We start from the raw sequence: 24,718 nt of genomic DNA, 5'->3' as shown, positions 1-24,718 counted from the left end.
CTTATTAAAACAATATTACTGTTTGTAGTGTTCGAAACTTTAAAATCTTGTTCTAATATTTGGAATACAATGTCACAAGTTAGTCATATATAAATACATTTACAATCTGTTAAAGTTGTTGAATATCTTAAAAATATTTGTTGGAATACACATTAAAATCTTTTTGTTACCGGTACTATTGACGTGAGCTTTACCACACGTTGTACCTTATGGATATAAAATCTTAGTGCACTCTCACAACAGCTGAGTTTAGGCGTGACTAACATTGTTTTCGTCTGTAAATTAACAAAATGAAGCACACTGTTGATGATTGGTTATAAATTTGTCGTACTTTAAATATTTAACGTCCAATTGTTCAAATTCACGCTTGCTTGTAGACTTTACCAGTGTAGAGCAATTCTACAAATGTTAGCAAGAACTCATTCAAAAATGGTGACAGTCAAGTTTTGATGATAAGCAAGTGGTAACTTCATCGAATTTTACGAAAGTTTGTTGACATTTCTGTAACAGGAAAATATTTTTGTTAAAATATGTTAGATGGTATTAAAAGTTGAAGAAGCTAATGTTGAAGGATCAGCACTTACCCTTTCTACTTCTGCCTGCATTTACATTAGTGCACTCAGCTGTTTGACGACTACTTGTGCTCCTCGTGTTGTATGTGTGTCTCCGTATCTGCGGGGCGTTGGGAGGGGAGGTAAAGAGGGCGGCGTTCTAGCGAATGATGTGATTCTTGGAGGGGAATGTTCAGAATTTGTGTGGAGGGGTGTTTGTATATTCGTAGATTGACTATTATTGTTATTCAGGATAACATTGTTTGTCAGTTTTGTGCTATTGAGTTTGAATGTTTGTATTAACTTCAGAATTTGTTCTATTAATGGGTTTTGATTTCTATTTCGTCGTTCACGTTTTTATCTTTATTGAAGTATTTGTCTAGGTAAATATGTATGTTCTCTAGCTCATTCATTAATTTTCCTTTATCGACCTTCTTGATTATTTTAAAATCTTTTTCTATTGTGGCAAAATGGTGTCCTTTTTCTTGCATATGATTACTCATCGCAGAAAATTTGTTATGTTTAGCTGCGTTTACGTGTTCCAAATATCTAGTTATAAAACTTCTGCCAGTTTGGCCAACGTAAGAAACACCACAATCTGAGCAAATTAGCTTATAGATTCCTGAACTTTGGTATCTGTTGTTGCGTGAATTTACACTATTGTGGTTGAAAGATATATTTCTATTTGTATTTTGTGTTCTAAATGCAATATTGATTTGCCGTTGTTTGATCGGATTCATGATTTGGTATACTGCTGGGTTGGTGAATGTAAATGTTGCGAATTTTGGTTTTTCAGTTTTGATCGGAATAAGGTTAGTGGCTAGTTTCGATTTCACTCTATTAATGATTTTGTTGACCACATCTATTTTATAACCGTTGACTGAAGCTAAGTCTTTTGTAAATTGAATTTCTTTCTTTAAACTATTATCAGAAAGTGGCATTTTGAAGGCTCTGTATATCAGACTAAAAAAAACGGCTTGTTTCTGTGATTTTGGGTGTAGGGAATTTTTTTAATAGCTATTGGGACGTAAGATGGCTTTCTACAAATCTGAAAGTTAAATTTATTTTCTGTTTGTGTTACTGTAATATCTAAAAAGTTTTACGAATGATTATTTTCTTTCTCCTTAGTGAATTTTACTCTTTGGTCTAGATTATTTAAAAAGTTTAATATATTATCACTGTCATTAAGTTTGCTATCTATTGTAACAAAGGTATCGTCTACGTATCTCAATCACAAACATAGTCCTTTTATGTTTGTTTTTATTTTGCTGTGCTCTAGATGATCCATGTAAATATTTGCTAAAATTCCTGACGTGGGGTCACCCATCCCCAAACACATCTGTTTGTAAATTTTATTGTTGTATGTGAAATAGTTGTTGTTTAAAAACAAAATGTAATAGATTTATAAACTCTTCTATTTCGTACATACTTAACTTGTCCTGTTTAGTTAGATTAGATTTGATGATTTCAACGGTTTCTTTAATAGGTATGCTTGGATACATATTGGTTATATCATAGGAACATATCTTATGATGTGGTTGTAAGCTAAAACTATTTAATTTTTTGCAAAATTTAATTGAATTGTTTATCACTGAATCGCTGTTAAATATGTAATGCTTCTTTAAAAATAGGTGTAAAAATTTTGAGATTTTATAAGTAGGACTCCCTCTACTATTGATTATAGGTCTAACAGGCATATTTGCTTTGTGGATTTTAGGTAGAGCTTTAGCTGTTGGTAATCTGGGATTCATATTAATCATTTTTTGATACTCTTGTTTGTTTATTAGAAAAGTAGAATTTTTAAGTATGTTCTTTAGATTCTTCTGAATTTGATTTATAGGGTCTTTGTTAGTTATTACATAATTATTATCCGAAAAAAATGCTTCTGTTTTGCTAATGTAATCGTGTTTGTTTAAAAGAACTGTAGTTTCACCTTTGTCTGCTTTAGTTACTATAACATTGTAATTTTTAATTTTGGTTCTTAAACTATTTATTTGTTTAGATTGAGTAGAATCTGAGTTGTTAATTAATTCTTCAACTAAGGTACACCAAGATCTAACATTGCTCTGTTTTACATTAAACATTGCCATCTGACCTTTTTTTTTTTTTTTTTTTTTTTTTTTTTGCTAGTGGATTTATTGTTCTCCTTTAATTGACTTTCAATACGGAAAAATGAGGATAGTATCCTGCGACTCACGGTATTCCACACATTATGGTACTACTTCCAGGTAATGAAATTCGCACATTTAACTGTACCGGTTGGTACACCTATACGCCGCACATTTGACTTTTCCGCCTTAAAGTACGCCTCTACAGCTGAAACTCTGAACTTTAAAACTGAATTAATTCAACCGTTTATCTGAAGATGTCACTGTGTTAATTTCAAATTGTTTTTGTTTACTAATTATCAAGAAGTGTGGACATTCTCTCACAGATGTCTCTACCAAAAACTATGATCATGCACCCTGGTGCGAAGTGATGGAACTTTTCTTGAAGATATTTTATACTCATAAGTTTTCCTATAACTAAATTTTGTTCTTTCATTTGTAGGTTGGCAATATAAATCTTTCTTTCCGCCAGTTTTGAACTAAGCCAATCCCGAATTTCTTTAATTAATTTTGGACCAATTGTGTCCTTCTTCCTCAATTTTTGATCTGTAACTTTTAGACGACCAATAAACGTCTGTGGGTGTGTCTTAATTATTCATGAAAGGTCTCGAATCTTCCCCGAGAGTATAAAAACTGCTGATTTTCCGGGGTTCTCGGCCACTCGTACAACATCTAGCTTAGTGTATGGAAGTATAGCAGGGTATGAACATTAAAACAAGAATAATAGTTAACACCACCTTTCCAATACTTACCTTTCCTATATTTAGGAAATAAACATTACAACAGGCGTTGTAAGATGGGACATGTTTCGCTTAACAGTCATAAGCATCATCAGCCAAAAATAAATCTTAGCCTAAAGTTAGGTCAGGGCCCTGAACCTAGTGTCCTTAACATATATGGCACCTTAAGAATCAACATTTATATTTATAAAATGAAAATAGGCTTAAAACTAGTGTGAAAAAAACATGGAATGTTACAACATGGCTAAGAGAAAAAAACACAATCGAGTTGAGACAGAGGATAAGAACAGAAAGTAGGCTACAATACAGAGCTGGTAGTGAAATAATTAAAATCATTGAACATTCTGATTGACTGACTGGTAATAAAGATATCCTAATGATTTTAATTATTTCACTACCAGCTCTGTATTGTAGCCTACTTTCTGTTCTTATCCTCTGTCTCAACTCGATTGTGTTTTTTCTCTTAGCCATGTTGTACCATTCCATGTTTTTTCACACTAGTTTTAAGCCTATTTTCATTTTATAAATATAAATGTTGATTCTTAGGGTGCCATATATGTTAAGGACACTAGGTTCAGGGCCCTGACCTAACTTTAGGCTAAGATTTACTTTTGGCTGATGATGCTTACAACTGTTAAGCGAAACATGTCCCATCTTACAACGCCTGTTGTAATGTTTATTTCCTAAATATAGGAAAGATAAGTATTGGAAAGGTGGTGTTAACTATTATTCTTGTTTTAATGTTCATATCTGATGTCCAATACGGTCCACAATGAGATTTATTACTTGTAGTATAGCAGGAGGTGGAAAGCGCCTCCTTCATCCACCAGCAGCTCTTCTACAAGGTAATGGCCTTTTAACATATTTAATTCTTGCTAGCTCAGCAGTTTAGCCCTCGGGGAAGGTTGAAAACTTTTTCAAAGTATCCTACCTGTTCAAAAATGTAACTTAGTGCCGGCTTATGTAAACATTTTCTTATTACTTTAACTGTAAATCGGGGATAGAGAGTGTTTTACCCTCTCGAGCTCCCCTTCAATTTGGATTTGAGGTGACTACGTTTTCATAACCGATTTTCCTCATTAATGTGTTAAATTACTTTTCCTATACGAGTCACCTCTCTAGTGTGGGAATAGCCCCTGCGTAATCGGCCCAGTGCCCCTTAGGTTTTTACAACTTGCATGTAGGAGTGCAAGCAACGCCTCCAATCATATTGGTATTTTGGGCCATTTCATTAACCTATTATTTTTCTTTTAAGGCCCAGTAGATTGGGTACAAGATACCCCTGTCTCATTATAAGTTGTGCCTTGATGGCAGCTAAGTTATTGCCTTTAATGGGCTTGGACGATTGAGAGCGGGTCAGCTATTTCTGGTATTTTGAAAGGTGCCTCTAGGAGGCTTGACATTACGAGGTGGGAGCAAGTGCTCCATGTAATTAGGGGTTTTCTGCCCTTTGGTAATTTGTGGTTGTGAGCTGAGAGCTCAAGGATTGTCAAATTGGGGTTCGAAGCCCAGGATTTGTAAAGACACCTTAACTTGTGTTTTAGCTTGTAAAATTATTATTGTACCTGAATATTCATTGTTATTTCACCTAGTGAAAAATTGTTAAATCTTGTTATCTGTTGAAAATATAACCTTTATTTAAATTTTAAATTAATCTTTCAGCCTTGCAGTTAGACCTATTCCAGCCCGCACCTTCTTTCACCTCTGCTGATCCACCAAAACACGGTAACATTGTTATTTTTAATTTTGGTTCTTAAACTATTTATTTGTTTAGATTGAGTAGAATCTGAGTTGTTAATTAATTCTTCAACTAAGGTACACCAAGATCTAACATCCCTCTGTTTTACATTAAACATTGCCATCTGTCCTTTATTTTTTTTTTTTTTTTTGCTAGTGGATTTATTGTTCTCCTTTAATTGACTTTCAATACGGAAAAATGAGGATAGTATCCTGCAACTCACGGTATTCCACACATTATGGTACTACTTCCAGGTAATGAAATTCGCACATTTAACAAAGACCTGTGGTGTATAATGTTCAACGGGTGATTGTTTAGCCTGGCCTGTCAATATATTATCAGTATTTTATTTTTTACAATATTTTACATGTACATGTTTTGGGAGCCTTAACTCCCTTCATCAGCGCTTTCTACATCAATATCAATTTTCCCCAAATCCCACCAAGATCTAACATCACTCTGTTTTACATTAAACATTGCCATCTGTATTTTTTTTTTTGCTAGTGGCTTTATGTCACACCGACACAGGTAGGTCTTATGGCGATGATGGGATGGAAAAGGCCTAGGAGTTGGAAGGAAGCGGCCATAGCCTTAATTAAGGTACAACCGCAGCATTTGCCTGGTGTGAAAATGGGAAACCATGGAAAACCATTTTCAGGGCTGCCGACAGTGGGATTCGAACCCACTATCTCCTGGATGCAAGCTCACAGTCGCACGCCGCTAACCACGTGGCCAACTCGCCTGGCGCCATCTATAATATTAACTCTAACCCATATATATATATATATATATATACACTGTTCATTTCTTGTTAATGTCTGTTGTCATGTAACACATTCACACTTACTAGAACACTTTAAAACACTTGTGGAAATTTCAAATATTCCTTCTATATTGTACAACTCTTACAAATATGTATCATGGATTTACTACCCGAGTTGACCACAGATAAACTGTTTCTTGTCACTATTTGAATTGTTGTTGCCATTTAAGCGTAGGCCCATTAAAAAAACAACTATCTTATCACCAAATTTAAATCCTGTTGAAGTTAAAATCCTTTCTAGGAAGCACTGATTTATTGGCTGATTCCAGAGAATAGTCCACCCAAGTAGGAAAATGTAAAGTTTAAAATAAAACTCAAAAATTTGTTTTTATGACAGATAAAACATGAAATTTTATTAATGTTATTGTATGTATTCATTTATTGATGTCTTTCAGTTTTTAATTGTGTGGTTAATTGAACCTTTATTTACAGTCTAAATTAGTTTGATATTTCTCAATAGTTTTAGGAATTACTGTTTATTATGATGGAAAGGTATGAAAATAATAATGGTAAATGTTAATTCTAATGCTCTTTCTCTTCACAATAAAGAATCTATTTAGGTTATTAACAGTTTATATAAGGTGTAATAAGGTGACGACTTTATTGCTGCAGCCCGTGTACACCCACAACGGAAAAGGCATAAAATTTTCTGTAGACGAAAAGTGTGTGGCTCAATTTTAATAAAATTTGGTATGCAAAGCCAATACTGTACACCTTTTCAAGCTGCTATATCATTCATTTAGAATTTCAAATGGTTTCATACGAAGCTGATGGTAAAATATGTCGCATGTTTACGACGCTCTCGCGAGCAGGCGACCGGGTAGTTTCCTGTCGCTTGGAGCTGCGTGTATACAAGAATGCATTATGACACAACACGCTGCCCACAGGATTCAGTTTCTGCATTACCCTCACTTGTAAGGGAAATACATCTGTGTTCACACTAAGGTGATTTTTAATAATGTTATTCACAGGGAACATTGTAAACGGTACCATGAGAAGAAAAAAAGGATGATGAGGATTTTAGAAGAAAGGAAAGGCATGCAAGGAGAAGGGAAATGGCACGTGTCGAGTTACGCGTATGCCGCCAACAGGTACGAGAACCAGTGAAGAAACACAGAGCTCAGAAGAAACTTCAGGGCTTATCAACAATAAATTACTTCCTGTTCTACAAGTCTCGGAAGCAGAATGACCAATTTTTTTTTTTCCCATTTTATTATACCGCCAGCCAGACACCAACTAGTGTGTATACTCACTCTGTATTATACAAATCATGAAAGATTTAGAGTACCAATTCTCATATGCATTCTTTATTGATCACATGGTGAGCTACTCCAGAGTTACCACCCATCTCCTAACACCACAAGGTAAATAATCTTGATGTCATATGGCTTTGATATGATACAGTAAAACCTCATTGAGACGTTTTTTCAGCGGACAACAAAACAGAACATGTTAAGCGAGAAAACGTACTACAGATATACAAATAAATCTATCCACCAGGGATATGGAAACACTAAACAAATTTTTTTTCCGATATGAGGCATTTTACGTTGGGTACCCGCAGGTATTGTGTAAACTATATCTACCATTTCTAAAGATGGGAGGAAAGTATTAAAAGCTGTGAAAAACATGAGAGAACAAATATGAAAACCCTTTCCGCTGGGGCTTATAAAATAACAAGTGTACTGAAAGTTGTGAAAAACACCAACCAAAAAAAGAAAATATGAGCACTGGAGCTAATAAAAATATCAAAGTATTATTGCAAATCACACTCTTTCTAAAACAAATGTTAGTAGAAGCCTTTTATTTCAGAGCAGTGGGTTATTAAGCATATTTTCTGGTTACACTCGACCATATGTGACTGGCAGGAATAACTTTGGCCACCATTCCGAACAAGCTTCGACCAGCTCGAGTGATCGAGTCAAAACTCGAAGGTACGAGTTCAACATGTGCGACCTCTGCGCGCTTCAGGATGCGGACGCCAGTCCACTTTCTGACAGATTTTAATTTTGTCTTCATTAGTAAGGAATTTCATGACTTTTTCCATATCCATAACTAGGCTATCACAAAACAAATATGCACCACGCTAGTAAATTTCACACGATTATGTTCCTAATCCAGGTATAGGCTACTGTGTCATGCGATAAATGTTCACTGCATTTCGCTATACCACTCAACACAAAATAAATTTCTAACTTCTGAATGGAATGCAAAATACAAGCATAAATAGACTCACTGTATTATTCAGCAATCTCGCTGCTAACCGGTAAGCAAGACTGAACATCCCTGGGACTAACAGCTTGCTCCCCGAAGGTACAAGTTACCCTGTGAAGTTCAGGAATTCAAGACGTTTTCCTGTAATCATGCAACTGTGGCAACGACTCTTACCGGAGTTGGAAATCACGTTTCCTTGATAAGGGATGTCAAATAATATTTTCAGGGCTAGGATTGTACTAAGCGGTAATAGTGAAAATTCGTGATGCAATAAGATAGTATTATATAGATTTAATATGATGAGAATTGAGACTTTGAATTTACGACCTAGTAAGCAGAAAAACATGTTAATGAGGAACACACTAACAAGGTCACACAATATATAAATGGACTAAAATTTTCAGAACTATCACAATGTAATATGACTGGGCTGGAAAGGATTACTGTAGCTGATCATCAACTTTAAGTCTCAGGAGTTAATATATGAAATAAAGTACATTCATACCTTCCCTTCCCTCACCCTGAGCGAGAATTTTGGGATCCACATACTCTGGACGGCGACCTGTCAACCAGCAAGTCAGTTTTTGCAACAGAGATGTTGATTCGGGAACAAACATAGGTAACCTGAAAAATTAAAATTCTCATGAGGTAAATCTCCAAAAAACAGCGGACAGAGCAAACCTCTCAACTACGGATTCAGTTAACAAAATTTCACACAGGTTATTCCAGTCTGTCATCTTTAACAGGGAACTGTTGCTGAGGAGTGTGGAAGTAGGAGGAAAGAAAAAGGTAGTAAGGGGAAATGTACAGCAGAGGATAGGAAAATAAAGGTGAAACAGGGTCATGGGAGAGAGAAAAAGGAGGACAAAATAACTTCTACAGCCATCAGGAATAATACGGGAGACAGGGAGAGGAGGGGATCATATGAAGTGGGTAAGGTTGTGGCTCTGGTTATGGGGGATTCCATTGTTAGAAATGTGGAGAAAGTGTGTAGAGGAAAGGGAAAGGTTATTCCACGGAAGCTAACTTGTAAGATTCCAGTACGATATAGCAGATATAATGGATTTGGGAGGTCAAATGGATGGTATCATGATTGACCTATCAAATGTATTTGATAGGGTAGATCATGTAAGATTACTGATAAAAATAAGTACAACTGAACTAGACAAAAGAGTGACTGAATGGGTGGCTGTATTTCTAGAAAAGAGAACTCAGAGAATTAGAGTAGGTGAAACTTTATATGATCTTGTAATCATTAAGAGAGGAATTCCTAAAGGCAGTATTTTTGGACCTTTATGTTTCCTTATATATAAATGACATGAGTATTTTTTATTTTATTTTTTACAAGTTGTTTTACATCGCACAGTCACAGGCAAGTGTTACAGCAATGATAGGAAAAGAAAGGGCTAGGAGTGGGAAGGAAGCAGCCGTGGCCTTTATTAAGGTGCAGCCCTAACATTTGCCTGGTGTGAAAATGGGAAATCACAGAGAAAAATCTTCAGGACTACTGAAAGTGGGGTTCAAACCCACTACCTCCCGAATGCAAGCTCAGAGCTGTGCGCCCCTAACCGCACGGTCAACTCGCTCGGTCAATGATATGAGTAAAGAAATGGGATCAGCGATAGGATTTTGCAGATGATGTCTTTCGGTATAGAGTAATAAATAAGTTACAAGATTGTGAGCAACTGCAAAAAGACCTCAACAATGTTGTGAGATGGACAACAGGCAATAGTATTTTGATAAACGGGGTTAAAAGTCAGGTTGTGAGTTTCACTAACAGGGAAAGTCCTCTCAGTTTTAATTACTGCGTTGATGGGGTAAAAGTTCCTTGTGAGGATCACTGTAAGTACCTAAGTGTTAATATAAGGAAAGCTCTTCATTGGCAGAATCAGATAAATGGGATTGCAAATAAAGGGTACAGATTTTTGCATATGGTTATAAGGGTATTTATGGACTGTAGTAAGGATGTAAATGAGAGGACATATAAGTCTCTAGTAAGAACCCAACTAGAGTATGGTTCCAGTGTATGGGACCCTCACCAGAATTACTTGATTCAAGAACTGGGAAAAATCAACAGAAAAGCACCTTGATTTGTTCTGGGTGATTTCCAACAAAACAGTATCAATATGAAAATGTTGCAAAGTTTGGGCTGGGAAGACCTGGGAGAAAGGGGACGAGCTGCCCAACTAAATGGTATGTAATACCAATATAAATGGTCCATTATTGGACATTATAAATTTTCTGACTAACTCATTCCTGGTTGTCAGTGTTTTGCCCCAGGAATGAGTTAGCTAGAAAATTTATAACGTCCAGTAGCGGACCATTTATATTGGTATTATAAATTTACTCATTCAGGATGGATATTTCAGGTTTCCTATAGGAATCAACATCTATATCATAAGTGGTATGCTCCGAGATGTGAGTGGAGAGATGGCGTGGAATAACAATAGTAGGTGAATAAGTTTGAGTAGTGTTTTTAAAAGTAGGAAAGATCACAATATGAAGATAAAATTCGAATTCAGGAGAACAAATTGGGGCAAATATTCATTTATAGGAAAGGGAGTTGGGGAATAATTTTGACCAACATCCCAATGTCTACTAGCACTCATTATTATACAATGTTTTTACCCAACATATTATGATACCTTTATCCATATATTCTTCAATTTGACTACGCATTTTTAACCCTTATGATTTTTTAAAACAGATCTCACCCTCAACATGCACGTTTTATAATACTTGATGCCTTGGGTTCGATACTCTGGTTCCCAAGTGTTGCATCTTGTTCAAGCATTTTATGAAGAGGATCCATTTCAGATTCAAAGATGAATTATTCTTAAGTAATAATGTGACATGAAATTCTTTTAGACGAACATTTTAATATTTAAAAAAAGATTTGAATGTGTGTATATATGTTTTTTCAAGTATTCTTTGTACGGTACTGTAAATATAATGAACCACAGTATCAATGCTATTAAGAGTTCAATAGTAAAGTTTATATAAATTGGAAATGGTCCTCAGACCAATGTTTGTTTTAGGATTGAATAAGGCTGATGATGCCCAGTAAAAGAAGGGCGAAACATGTACCTTAAAATTTGGTAGTTTCTATGTTCATTTAACCAAGCAACCGTGGATTGTATTGAATAGGTGGTGTAATAAAATACACCTTGTGAAAACTTGGTGATAAAGGTGTTTTCAATATGGAACAATGACGAGAATAATGGTTTTTAACATACCACTTAGTCGAGCAGCTCGTCTCTTTTCTCCCAAGTCTTCCCAGCCCAAAATTTGCAACATTTTTGTAACGCTACCCTTTTGTCGTAATCATCCAGAACAAATTGACCTGCTTTTATTTGGATTTTTCCAGTTTATTGTTATATGGCATCAGATTTCATAAGGGAGGTGTACATGCTATTTAAACAAGGAAATTAATAAAAAATACATAAAATGAACATGAACATCATTGGGATGGAAGGAAGTTTTAGACATTTACGAAGCAATCAGGCATGCCAACTTTCAAAAGTAAAAAATCAGGAGAAATATGGCAGTGAATCACAGCACATTACGACACATCACTGATGGCAGAACATGTACTAATTCATTATAATTCAATACATTAACAATTCTATTTGGCCTACATACAGAGTGAAGCAAAATTCGCGCACTCGGGCATCGCAGCGCGACTCCTCACATACCAGCAATAAAAAAATATCTTTTACAAAAGTTCGTCCTGTGAGTATATCCGGGAGAAAAAGAATGCTGAAGAATGGCAATCGGGCAACACTGTAACCACATGTAAGGTAACTATCTCTGTCAGCACATATTAGTCGTGCTGTATAGTTGGTGCAGTGGATAGAGTTTTGGGTTAGCATGCAGGAGGTCGAGGGGTCAATCCTTGGTTGAGGTGTATGTTTTTTATTTCGTAAATGTAGTCAAGGAGGTATGGTATCTGGCATCTTAATCGTCAACAGCGATTGCAGCGGGTCCACTAGAAACCATTTGCACTTACATATTACGATCCTAGAAATGGACGAACATCCGTTTTCACGCCGTGATCGTGAATTTATTCGCACCAGTTCATCTACTAGATGTGTTACAACGTGTTCAGCATTACTAAAATTTGTAAATGTAGGATACATGTGACCTAAGAAACGGTGTCTTACTGTATTACAGTATGTAATGTCCGATGGAAATTAGCAAAAAAACAATGCGCCTCAACCCAGGATCGAACCCTCAACCTCCTGCAAGCTAACCCAAAACTCTATCCACTGCACCAAATGTACAGCACGACTAATGCGTGCTGACAGAGGTAGTTACCCTACATGTGGTTACAGTGTTGCCAGATTGCCACTCTTCAACGTTCTTTTTCTGCCGGATATACTTGCACGACGAACTTTTGTGAGAGACATTTTTTTATTGCTGGTATATGAGGAGTCGCGCTGCAACGCCCGAGTGCGCGAATTTCACTTCACCCTATATATATTTCATCATTTATATGTGAATACTAAATACTGGACACACCTGAACTGTAGGAACATGTGACTTATCATCCTTCAACATGGTGATCACATTACAACTAATTTTCATTTAACACACCCGTTGGTGACTTAGCCCTCTTCAAAAACTTGGAACTAAATTTTTACTCAAAGCACTTGTCTTGTTGAACTGATTTCAAGGTTAAACATTTCTACACAGTTTGTTCAGACAGCAAGGATCTAAACTGTGTTTTTGTCTTTGTGACTCTGCTAAAAATCCTTTCAAATTCGGCATTGCTATGTAGCATTGATAAAATAGCAAGCATCACCTTAGAGAGTCTGTCACCGAGCTCGATAGCTGCAGTCGCTTAAGTGCGGCCAGCATCCAGTATTCGGGAGATAGTAGGTTCGAACCCCACTGTCGGCAGCCCTGAAAATGGTTTTCCGTGGTTTCCCATTTTCACACCAGGCAAATGCTGGGGCTGTACCTTAATTAAGGCCACGGCCGCTTCCTTCCCACTCCTAGCCCTTCCTTGCCCCATCGTCGCCATAAGACCTATCTGTGTCGGTGCGACGTAAAGCAAGTAGAAAAAAAACAAAAAAACAAAAAAACAAAGAGAGTCTGTCATATTTAAGTACGCCATCAGCTGATTTCATCTGACCTACCAATGCCCATTGAACATCAGTTCTTCCTTTTGCCAGGTCTGTTTCTTGGAGCTGAAAGTTACAGAACTGGGAGTGCAGAATATCAGTTTCTTTCTCTAAATGTTCTGTTTCGCTAGTAAGAATGTCCGAAAACTTGTTAATGAAAAATCTAAGGCTAGAAAATTATACCTTACTTATAGCAGAAATATTTGCAAGTTCTGCATTAATTAAAACTTCATCTTTGAACAGAAATTTGTGTACCATGTAGTCACATGATGAAGAGAAACACTTTCTAAGAGAAAAAATATGCACTTTTCCTCAGACTTCAAAGTGTTCACTAAAACCAACGCTCGAGGCCCTCTCTTCCACTTAACCACATACTAATAAAAATCACTTTCTTTCTCTAAATGTTCCGTTTTGCTAGTTAGAATGTTCGGAAACTTGTTAATGAAAAATCTAAGGCTATTTATTTACAATATTGGGTACAATGTTCACATTACTCCATACTATAAGGCTCTCTCATGGCTGAAGCCTGATAAACGTCGGCAGCTACACATTTTAACGATGATGTTCAGAGTACTAGCGGAAAGTCAGCCACTGTATATTTCTTCTAAATTCACCTTTTTATCATCATTTCACAACTTAAATACACGTTCCAGATCCACTCTTTCTATTCCAGTGCACCGCACAAATAAAATTAATAGATCGTTTGTAGTGACCGGCGCCAGATTATGGAATTCCCTGCCAGCTCAGGTCAGAGAAACTAGCTCTTTACAAAAGTTTAAGGTCACCTGCCGAGACTACCTGCTGAGGACAGCTAACTGAATGGCTGAAGTATGAATGTGTGCGCGCCTGAGGATAAGTCATTATTAAGAGTTCTTACTTTTAATTAGTTTTATTATTAAGTAATGTATTTAAATTTGCTCTCAATTCTATTAATTTTTTGTTTGGTTTTAACTATTTTAAATATCTCATAATTTTATGTATGATTTTGATTAGTATGTGGTTAAGTGGAAGAGAGGGCCTCGAGCCCTAACTTCGCCACTGAAAAAAATGAATGAATAAAAAAAAAACACACACACACACACACACACACACACACACACACACACACACACACACACACACACACACACACACACACACACACACACACACACACACACACACACACACACACACACACACACACACACACACACACACACACACACACACACACACACACACACACACACACACACACACACACACACACACACACACACACACACACACACACACACACACACACACACACACACACACACACACACACACACACACACACACACACACACACACACACACACACACACACACACACACACACACACACACACACACACACACACACACACACACACACACACACACACACACACACACACACACACACACACACACACACACATGGCTCTTAGTGTCATCAGTAGTTTTCTTTTTTTTTCTAAAGTGAAACTGATGACTGGATTTTCCTTTTTAACGAAGGAGTGTGGTGAAATGTTATGACAATTCCTCAACTTTTCAGACAAACAAGACACATCTGCATTTAAACTGTGCTTAGGAATTTTATAAGTCTTCAAAGTTCCCATCTGAGAATACTTACTCACAATTTCGCTCCTGAATAAAGTAACCAAAGGGTCCCACTGCAGCAAAATCCTATCCAAATACCTTCTTAATGATAACTTTCGAGTAGGCACATGCTTCAGAATTTTTCTGATCTCTGTGTTGTGTAAAGTCTGAAATTCTCTGAACTTTTCTTTCCTCTTTGCACTCCTATCCAGATAATAAAATATATCAATTATACTTTCATCCACATTTATGGGCAAGCAACACACACCGCTAAGTCAACTATAGCAATAACTGTCATATCCATACATAACTGTGAAGAGAGAGCCTCCACATCAATCAAATGCCATATGGTGTATCTTAAAATAGGACAACATGGTACGATTCTTCTTTGAACACAAATAGCACGGACATCATGCACGCTTTGAGAATCTACACTATAATTTCCTCTTAAATCTCAACTGAGTCAACACAATCTCATAAATTGCTTTCCAGCACTGACATGTGTTTTAATGTTTTTCGCATGTATGTTATGACACAAAATCCATATTTAAGAATTTGCACCTAACATTTTAAACATTACATGTACCACTAAGTGTTCACACCAATGTCTATTTTATCAAGATTTCATGAACAGATCTATTTTGCCTCATAATCATAGTTAAGTTAACTTTAGGCATTATGATTTTATTACAAGTGTGTAACTAAATGGCTTATGAAATAAGGAAGTGCTAGCCACAAGTCCAGCATCTCATATGACTAACTATATGTGAACGATATATGCTCACAAGTGTAATCACGCATGTTTATCAACTCCAAGCCTAGTTTTAGAGTGAACCAAGAAATGTAACAAACTTTCAAGTTTAAGAACATTCCAAACTTTTTATGAATGTGTTTTTATATCTGTTATCTATGAGAAGATAAAGAATTTAAATATCAAATTCAAGTTTCCAATTCGACGATTGTCCCTAATCATGAGAAACAACAAATTTGATGGTGTTATTGTCAAGTGACATTCCTTGTTAGACTTAGTATTGTTTATAATTGCATGTAGCCTATGTTAATATCAGATTGTGTGACCAGCTGAGGATGGCCTAAGAAAGGTCGAAACCAGTCCTGTAGATCAAATACAAATATGATAAAATAAAGTACTGATTAGGTGGAAGCTTCCTTTTCATTGTAACTGCTCTGAAAATCGGGAGGTCGGTCCTGGCAATCGGGAGACCGGGAGGAACGATGAAAACTCGGGAGTCTCCCACTTAAATCAGGAGACTTGTCACGTCTGAGCAAATGTGTACATTTAAATAGATGGGAGAATGACAGAAACCAATTCATAAGTTACCAGATAAATGATAGGTTTTAAAATTTAAAATTAAGCACATCTAAATAAGAAAGTTTTGACATAGACACTTGATTTAATTTTAAGAACATAAAGCAAAGCAACTCTTAAGTCATTTAACAATCAAGAGAGGTGGATATGAACTAAAATAAGTCCCAGGTTCCTGGGCACCACTAGAATTATGAAAGGAAAAAGACTTACGTTTTCTTATACTGGCCAGCAGCAATTGGTAAATGGCAAAGGCCATATCCTCTAACAACATCATTCCCAAAAATATCTAGTCCATAAACGCTGATAATCAGCTGGGGCCCTGCAATTCGTAAAAGTAGAAAATATAGGGACACATGACATATTACGAATTGTTAACCTTTCTCAAAAATACTTACAGCCAAATGGATTAGTGCTTTTGAAGGTCACGTCCAAGGGAAAGTTCCATACAAACATCTGTCTTGCATCTTTACTGCACTTTGCAATCTGTGAAATACCTTCCTCGAGTCCCTTTGAAGTAAAAAATTAAAAAAATTAATGTTATAAATAGAGGATAATACATCACTCAAACATGTAGGCCTTTCTACTGTACGTTCAAATGCTATGAGATAACAATCTCCAGAGAATTAAATTCTGTAATAGATTTGTTCTAAATGTCAGGTTAAGTGATCAATCAAATGGCAAGATGAATACCTATGCGAGACATTAGCTATTTACTAATACGTGTGTCCGGCTCCATGGCTAAATGGTTATCATGCTGGCCTTTGGTCACAGGGGTCCTGGGTTCGATTCCCGGCAGGGTCAGGAATTTTAACCATCATTGATTAATTTCCCTGGCATGGGGGCTGGGTATTTGTGTTGTCTTCATCATCATTTTATCCTCATCATGACGCGCAGGTCGCCTACGGGTGTCAAATCAAAAGACCTGCACCTGGCGAGCCGAACCCGTCCTGGGATCTCCCGGCACTAAAAGCCATACGCCATTTCATTTACTAATACATGTAACTTTGAGATCCTATTTCTTCTCTTTGTATGTTTCTGCCAGTTACATAGCTTTGAAAACTGTTTTCATATTGATAAGCCATCTAGTACTTCTCAGCAGTGTGTGAAATCAGTCTGTTCTCCCATACCTAACTCTCAACATTGCCCTATTATGTGCCAAATAACCACTGTAACACGACCGATTACAGTACCTTTTCGGAGAAGGTTTAACTTCAAAAAGGCTAATTGGGAAAAATTTAGCAATATACTTGACAGCTTCATACGGGAGATTCCTCCAGAACCAGAATCTTATGACTCTTTTGTTGATGCAGTATCAAGAGCCTCACGTTTATCAATACCCAGAGATTGCAGAACACACTACTACCAAGGTTTAACTGCTGATGCAAAAGTCTACCTAGAGAACTACCTTGCCCTCTTCGAAGTGAAACCTTTCAGCAAGGAGACAATTTCAGCCGGACATGACTTACTCTCTTCAATCTCAGAAAACAAAAGGAAAACTTGGTTGAAACTGATGGAGGAAACAGATTTCTCAGTTTATAGTCAAAAGGCTTGGAGACTTCTGAAAAAACTGAACAGTGACCCAACCAAATGTTCAGTCCATGCTAATGTTACAGCCAATCATATTGCTTCACAGATGCTTAATAATGGCAAATCACGATGAACTATTAGGAAATCGGAGTCAAAAATTGCGACCGGGAAATCTGAGGCTATCAGTACTTTAGCCAGACCATTTAATCTCAATGAATTAGAAACTGGTATTACAATGTGCAAAAGTGGTAAAGCTGCAGGTTTGGACGATATCTGCACTGAACAAATAAAGCACTTCGGTTCTGGAATGAAGTTGTGGCTCATGGAATTATTCAACAAATGCCTAGCATCATCCAACATCCCAAAGATTTGGCGGAAGGCACGGGTGATTGCAATCCTAAAACCAGGCAAAAACGCCGAAGATCCAAAAAGTTATAGACCAATATCTCTTCTATGCCACTTGTATAAAATCATGGAACGAATGATTTTGAATCGCCTTACTGAAGTTATTGACCCACTTCTTATCCCACAGCAGGCAGGATTTAGACCTGGAAGAAATTGCACCTCCCAGATTTTGCATCTAACTCAGCATATTGAAGGTGGCTTTGAGTTAAAAAAAGTCACAGGCGTCGCATTTGTTGATCTCACAGCGGCATATGACACGGTAAACCACAGACTCCTGTTAAAAAAATTTCACAGTCTTACTAAAGATCTTGAGTTAACAAGACTGGTAGTTACACTTCTTCGTAACTGCCGATTCTTTGTTGAATTTCAGGGTTGGCGAAGTCGTTGGCGAACTCAAAAGAATGGCTTGCCTCAAGGAAGTGTACTGGCAGCGTTGTTATTTAATATATACACAAATGATCAGCCACAGCCTCAAGACACCAAGAGTTTTATCTATGCTGATGACCTTGCTCTCGCTGTCCAGTCAGATAGTTTTGAAGAGATAGAATGCACCCTGAAAGCTGCCCTAGAAGAACTCGGCAACTACTATGATCAAAACCAACTTGTGCCAAACCCGAGCAAAACGCAAGTTTGTGCATTCCATCTACGACATCGACAAGCCAACAGGAAACTCGCTGTGACATGGAATGGAGCTACGCTAGACCACTGCTTCCATCCCAAATACTTGGGCGTCACTCTCGATCGCAGTCTAACCTTCAAGGTGCACTGTATGAATGTAAAACAAAAGGTCTCTTCCAGGAACACACTACTTAGAAAACTTGTTGGATCTACTTGGGGCACACACCCACAAACTGTTAGAACTACTGCACTAGCCTTATGTTACTCCGCCAGTGAATATGCCTGTCCAGCGTGGTACAAATCTGCCCACGCAAAACAAATTGATGTGGCACTCAATGAAAGCTGTAGAATAATTACTGGTATCCTGAAGCCAACTCCTCTTGAGAAAACCAATTACCTTGCCGGTATTGCTCCTTGTGACGTTAGGCTTAAAACAAATTTAATGCCTTCACATCCACTCTTTGGATACCAACCTGCCGAACGAAGATTGAAGTCCAATATTTAAAAATTAAGAAGGTTCCTCCTATTCAATACAAAGATATTTATTAATGTGACAGAATCACATATCGTTCAAATGAGGTACTAGTTTCGGCACCAGATATGTGCCATCATCAGCCACAAAGTCAAATCGGGCAAACACAGTAAAACCCTAAAACAACTTTACATTAACTATAACATCTGCATGGATGAATATGAAATATGACTTTAAAACAACTTTAAAAACACACTATAACATTTGCACAGATGCATATAAAATAAAATATTGTAGATGATGTTGCATTCCATTTTAAAATCCGTTAAAATGATGATTCTGTTGTTGTATACCCATGGCGGTTTGTCCAGCTTATATATAACTTTAGTTTTTTTAAACTGTTAAATTATGCTGTGAGGTTTATTGTCATATGAAGTTGACACTATGTGTGTTCTGTAGTTGGTTCCGGAAAATAAACGTAAACATGAACTTGGTAAGATCCAAAGAATTAATTCCCACTTCAATATGGGTTGAGGAACCTTGAGCAGCCTGAGTGATCGGCGGACAGAGCTGGACTGGTCAGGTTTCTCTGGGATCCACCTACAGACATGCTGGAGATAAGTTAAATGTGGAAAGTCTTTCTTCTTTAGATACAGAGAGGGTTACTAAGAAAACCACGCTGAGTGCAACTCATAGGATTTTTGATCCTGTAGGTGTTGTATATAGCGACACATTGGTACCCAAACTTTTATTGCAAAAAACCTGGAAAATTGGTATTGCCTGGGATCAAGAAGTTGATGCTGAGATACAGGGCACAGTTCTTAAGTTGGTTGAAGGGTGTAGCTGATCTCAAACAAATTCTGATCGCTCGATGGTTACCAGGTTGTAATGAGCAAGACACGTGGACTTCGCATGTTTTCTTAGATGCATGTCAAACATCTTACGCAGCAGTAGCATTCCTACGTGTGGAATAGGAAACCAGTGTCAGGGCCCAACTAGTGACGACTAAGGCTAGAGTGTCTCCGATCAGCAAACCAAACAAGAAGATAACTATACCATGACTTGAACTGTTGGTTGCCACAATTGCAGCGAGAATGTACACCAGCATCATTGAGGACTTCAGTATGGCAAAAATGGAGACAATCTTTTGGGCGGGTGCATCTACAGTACTGGCCTGGATTAAATGTCAAGAATCCAGGGATGATTTTGTTGTCAACAGGAAACTAACAGACAAATGTGAATGGAGACATGTTCCTGGTCATGTGAACCCAGCAGATCTTCCACCATCAAGAGGATGCTCGGCAAGGAAACCACTGGAAACTCATTGGTGGGAGAGTCCAGATTGCCTCAAGGAATCTCCAAGACTCTGGCCCAAGGCAGATCCTGCTTATGATGAAGAGGAGATTGGCAGAGAAAGGAAGAAAACCATTGGGTCTTCTATGATACTGTATGTGGGTCAGGTGACAAAGATGGTATTATAGGTATTTTTCGCACTGCAAGAATATAGGCCTAGTCCGTTTAGTAGGATGGAGCCTGCATTTTGGGATGAATTGCAAGAGGGCAAGAAATGAGAGAGTTTATCAGGATCTAACTGCTGATAAGTATACATTAGCAGAGAACAAGATTGTTTTCCTGATACAAAAAGAAGCCTTTTCTGGAGTTTTTTATCCAAGACTGTCCAATCTACTCCCTTTTATTGACGAAAATGGGGTTATTCGACTCTTGACAAAGATGTTGAACAAATAGGATATCAATGAATTTCAACATCCAGCAGACCTTCCAAACCACGACCACCCTGTTGTAAGGCCTATGGTCATGAATATACAGTACCGGTACATCAGAAAAGGTGTCATGCAGGAGTGCAAATGATCATGCCAATTCTGCGAGAACAGTTTTGGATACTGGGAGGCAGGCAAACTGCAGAGTGGTACTTGACTCTTGTCTTCAGTGTAAGAGGCACATTGCCTAGAAAGCTGAAGTAATACCTAATCCACTTCCAGAGAACAGAGTGGGTAATGCAAAGGTATTTGAGATAACAGGGCCATAGAACCAAAAGGCAGGAAAGGATGAGCTTAAAAAGGCATGGATTTGTCTTTTTACACATGGTGTATATAGGGCAGTGCACCTAGAACAGTGCACCTAGAACGTGTACGGTATCTTCATTGTCTACAGATAGTTTTCTGCTGGCTTTCAGAAGATTTTTGAGCCGAAAAGGGAGACTTTTTTTTTTTTGCTAGTTGTTTAACGTCGCACCGACACAGATAGGTCTTACGGCGACGATGGGACAGGAAAGGGCTAGGAGTGGGAAGGAAGCGGCCGTGGCCTTAATTAAGGTACAGCCCCAGCATTTGCCTGGTGTGAAAATGGGAAACCACGGAAAACCATTTTCAGGGCTGCCGACAGTGGGGTTCGAACCTACTATCTCCCGAATACTGGATACTGGCCGCACTTAAGCGACTGCAGCTATCGAGCTTGGTAAAGGGAGACTTCATACCGTGTACAGTGATCATAGTACCAGCTTCATTGGGGCAGACAATGCACTCCGGAAACTCGATTGGACCATTACCGTATTCAAGAATAAGTTACAGTTTCGTAAGGTAAATTAGACGGAAGTTTAATCCACCAGCTGCTTCATGGTGGGGAGGTTGGTGGAAGCGCTTAGTTGCTGTTGTCAAGAACCTTTTGCAATGAGTACTGGGTCAAGCTTCTGTAGATTTTCTTTTTTCTTTCTTTGCTATTTGCTTTACATCGCACTGGCACAGATAGGTCTTATGGAGACAATGGGACAGGAAAGGTTTCGGAATGGGAAGGAAGCGGCCGTGGCCTTAATTAAGGTACAGCCCCAGCATTTACCTGGTGTGAAAATGGGAAACCACAGAAAACCATATTCAGGGCTGCCGACAGTGGGGTCCGAACCCACTATCTCCCAAATGCGAGCTCACAGCTGCACGCTCCTAACCGCACGGCCAACTTGCCCGGTTTTCTGTACATTATGAAGAGATGCAAACCATCTTGTGTGACAGTAAAAGCATCATCAATTCCCATCCACTGACCTATGTCTCCCAAGATCCCATGGATTTGACTGCTCTCATGCCCAGCATGTTCTTGCAAGATGTAGAAGACGTAGGAGTTCCTGATTTCGACTTGCTAGAAGCTACTGATATCAATAGTCGGTTGCAGTACCGAAACAAGTTAAGGCAAAATCTGTGTGAACGTTATCGTTCAGAGTATTTGGGTCAATTACAGTTGTTAGCCAACATGAACAAAGTAACAGAGAGCTCAGTGGATGAAATCATGTCGACTGGCAGTGACGATCAGTAAAGACTTGACCGGCCATTGGCTCGAGTTACCAAACTTATAAAGGAAAGGGATAGGCATGTGAGAGATGACCATGTCAAAACATCTACTGGAGAAATGGTACGTACTGTTAAGCGGATTTACCCTCTGGAACTGGAGTTGAAGCCAGACAGCAACAGTCAACTCATTGGGGGACAACTACGAGATGTTGCAAGAGTATTCACAGCAGACATAAGCATATCGAAGAAGGAGAAGAAGAAGAAGAAGAAGAAGAAGAAGAAGAAGAAGAAGAAGAAGAAGAAGAATGCAACTCCAATCAATGAAATGGCGAAGACTGTCAACAAAACGGTGGTTACACAAAGTGGGAGGATGGTGAAAAATCCTAAGAGAATGGATCTCTAAATCTTGACAGTTAATATGAAGAGTTGATTTATTTTTGGGTTGTTTAATATTAGTGTAAATTTTATTGTAAGTTAATTAGAAGAGTGACTCAAATTAACTTAGGTGGGAGGATGTCAGCAATCAGATGACAAGATGAACGCTTGTTCCAGACATTAGCTATTTACTAATATGTGTAACTTTAAGATGCTATTTATTCTCTTTGCATGTTTTTGCCAGTTACATAGTTTTGAAAACTGTTTTTATGTTGATAGGCTGGTTTTCCAAATAAAATAATTGGTCGTATGACTTGGAATTGAATTCTTGTCTATCGAATTTATTTAATTTATCAACACTAAATTAGTTGAAGTACAGAACAACGAGAAGTCATCACACTTCTACATAAAAGTGCTGCACAGGAGGGGAGTTCTGTTATGTTGTAACCAAGGCTGATACAGGCAGATGGGTGCTCTGTTATTTGCAAAAGTCTTGGGTGCATGGAAGTGCACAAATCAGCAATGATTAAAACCAGATATCCCTACATTAAATTTAAATTATGCATTAGGTTATGTGGTCATATAATAACCGCTGGCATGTTAATAATGTCTGATAGGCTTCCTTGCACTTTGAAAGTACACATAGCTTAAAATTGTGACACTACTTAGTTCCATTATTTGGTTACCGGTATCTCGTAATTCTGTACCAACCAATTGAATACAGAGCAGTTGTAAATACTTACGTTAGTAATTGTCCAGTCAGGTCCGTAGGTATAGCAATATTTGCAGTAAATATCATCCAAGTCTGGGAATATGGCACTTTCGATTTGACCGGCAACACTTACGAGAAAGACGCTTGACGTTGACATATTTTCAGCAACTGCTCACGCAATTAGGGGCATTTATGTAACCGTCTAAAGCACTACCTGGCACTTCATATAACAACACTACAGAATAGGCAGTCGTTGAACATTGCGCCGCAAAGACGTTGCTATAAACTAGGGGCCTGCGGTTTGTTTTGTAAACATGTAAACAACCAAAGGGAACTAGACAATAATTGCCAACATTGCAACATTCTCATCTCCAATTCATGTAACTTCTAGTGTCTGGATCAAAGAGGATAGAGGAGACTAACATAACTGAAAGAAATATGCAATAAATACATATTTACAAAATGTTCGTATACATCTTTCTATTTTCAAAATACGTTAACTGAACTGTAATACCACGATCTCTCAATCGCATTCTTAGTGCTTTCTCAGAAACTACTGTTGGCTACCTGCACGCTCTCATACATCAGCTGTACAACGAGCGAAAATTAGAAGCAGTTTGGAAGACATGTAAACATGGCAGCGGTATTGCGAGTGAAACGTAGAAATGATGAAGAACCGCTGGAGGCATTTGTTCTTGCTTGCAAACGTAGAAAAACAGATGCCGAACTTATTTCTGAGGATGAGAATTCATTGACCACTATCGTTCAGTTTGCTGGAACAGTCAAAACTCAGGTAACGTTAAAACTAAAGTAGGTATTTGAGAAGGCTTTTAGGTTACGTGTGTTCAAGTGCCTTCATGAAGTGAAATAAATTAATAAACAGATTTATTTCAGCTAATAGCCATTGTTCCAACACAATTACAATTGAAATGAAAAGCTTACTCACTACATAAGTTATTAAGAAACCCCTGTCTCGTATTACACCGCACGGCGTAATATCGTTCATATTTCTTTCCACATAGTTCACAGATGCAGTGTAAGGCTGGCGTTAATTTTACACACTCGAAAGTGGAAGCCG

At 37.8% G+C, this 24,718-nt stretch overlaps 2 protein-coding genes across 2 annotated transcripts in view; one reads left to right on the top strand and one right to left on the bottom strand.

Annotated features, from left to right (window-relative positions):
* B9d1 (B9 domain-containing protein 1) overlaps window positions 1-23,914 on the bottom strand; it is a 52,716-nt gene extending 28,802 nt beyond the window's left edge. Inside the window, exons 1-4 of the mRNA XM_067146643.2 lie at window positions 23,672-23,914; window positions 16,631-16,742; window positions 16,446-16,554; window positions 8,680-8,798 (exon numbers count right to left, since the gene is read on the bottom strand). Coding sequence (XP_067002744.1) covers window positions 8,680-8,798; window positions 16,446-16,554; window positions 16,631-16,742; window positions 23,672-23,797 — 466 coding nt within the window. The 5' untranslated portion in view covers window positions 23,798-23,914. The remainder of the gene's footprint in view (window positions 1-8,679; window positions 8,799-16,445; window positions 16,555-16,630; window positions 16,743-23,671) is intronic.
* Window positions 23,915-24,251: 337 nt separating this feature from the next.
* Window positions 24,252-24,718, top strand: part of fs(2)ltoPP43 (female sterile (2) ltoPP43) — a 63,576-nt gene continuing 63,109 nt past the window's right edge. Inside the window, exon 1 of the mRNA XM_067146642.2 lies at window positions 24,252-24,433. Coding sequence (XP_067002743.2) covers window positions 24,275-24,433 — 159 coding nt within the window. The 5' untranslated portion in view covers window positions 24,252-24,274. The remainder of the gene's footprint in view (window positions 24,434-24,718) is intronic.

Source organism: Anabrus simplex, chromosome 4, assembly GCF_040414725.1.
Source record: "Anabrus simplex isolate iqAnaSimp1 chromosome 4, ASM4041472v1, whole genome shotgun sequence".
Classification (NCBI taxonomy): domain Eukaryota; kingdom Metazoa; phylum Arthropoda; class Insecta; order Orthoptera; family Tettigoniidae; genus Anabrus; species Anabrus simplex.
Note: the sequence above shows the minus strand (reverse complement) of the source record. Positions and strands in the feature narration are given on the sequence as shown.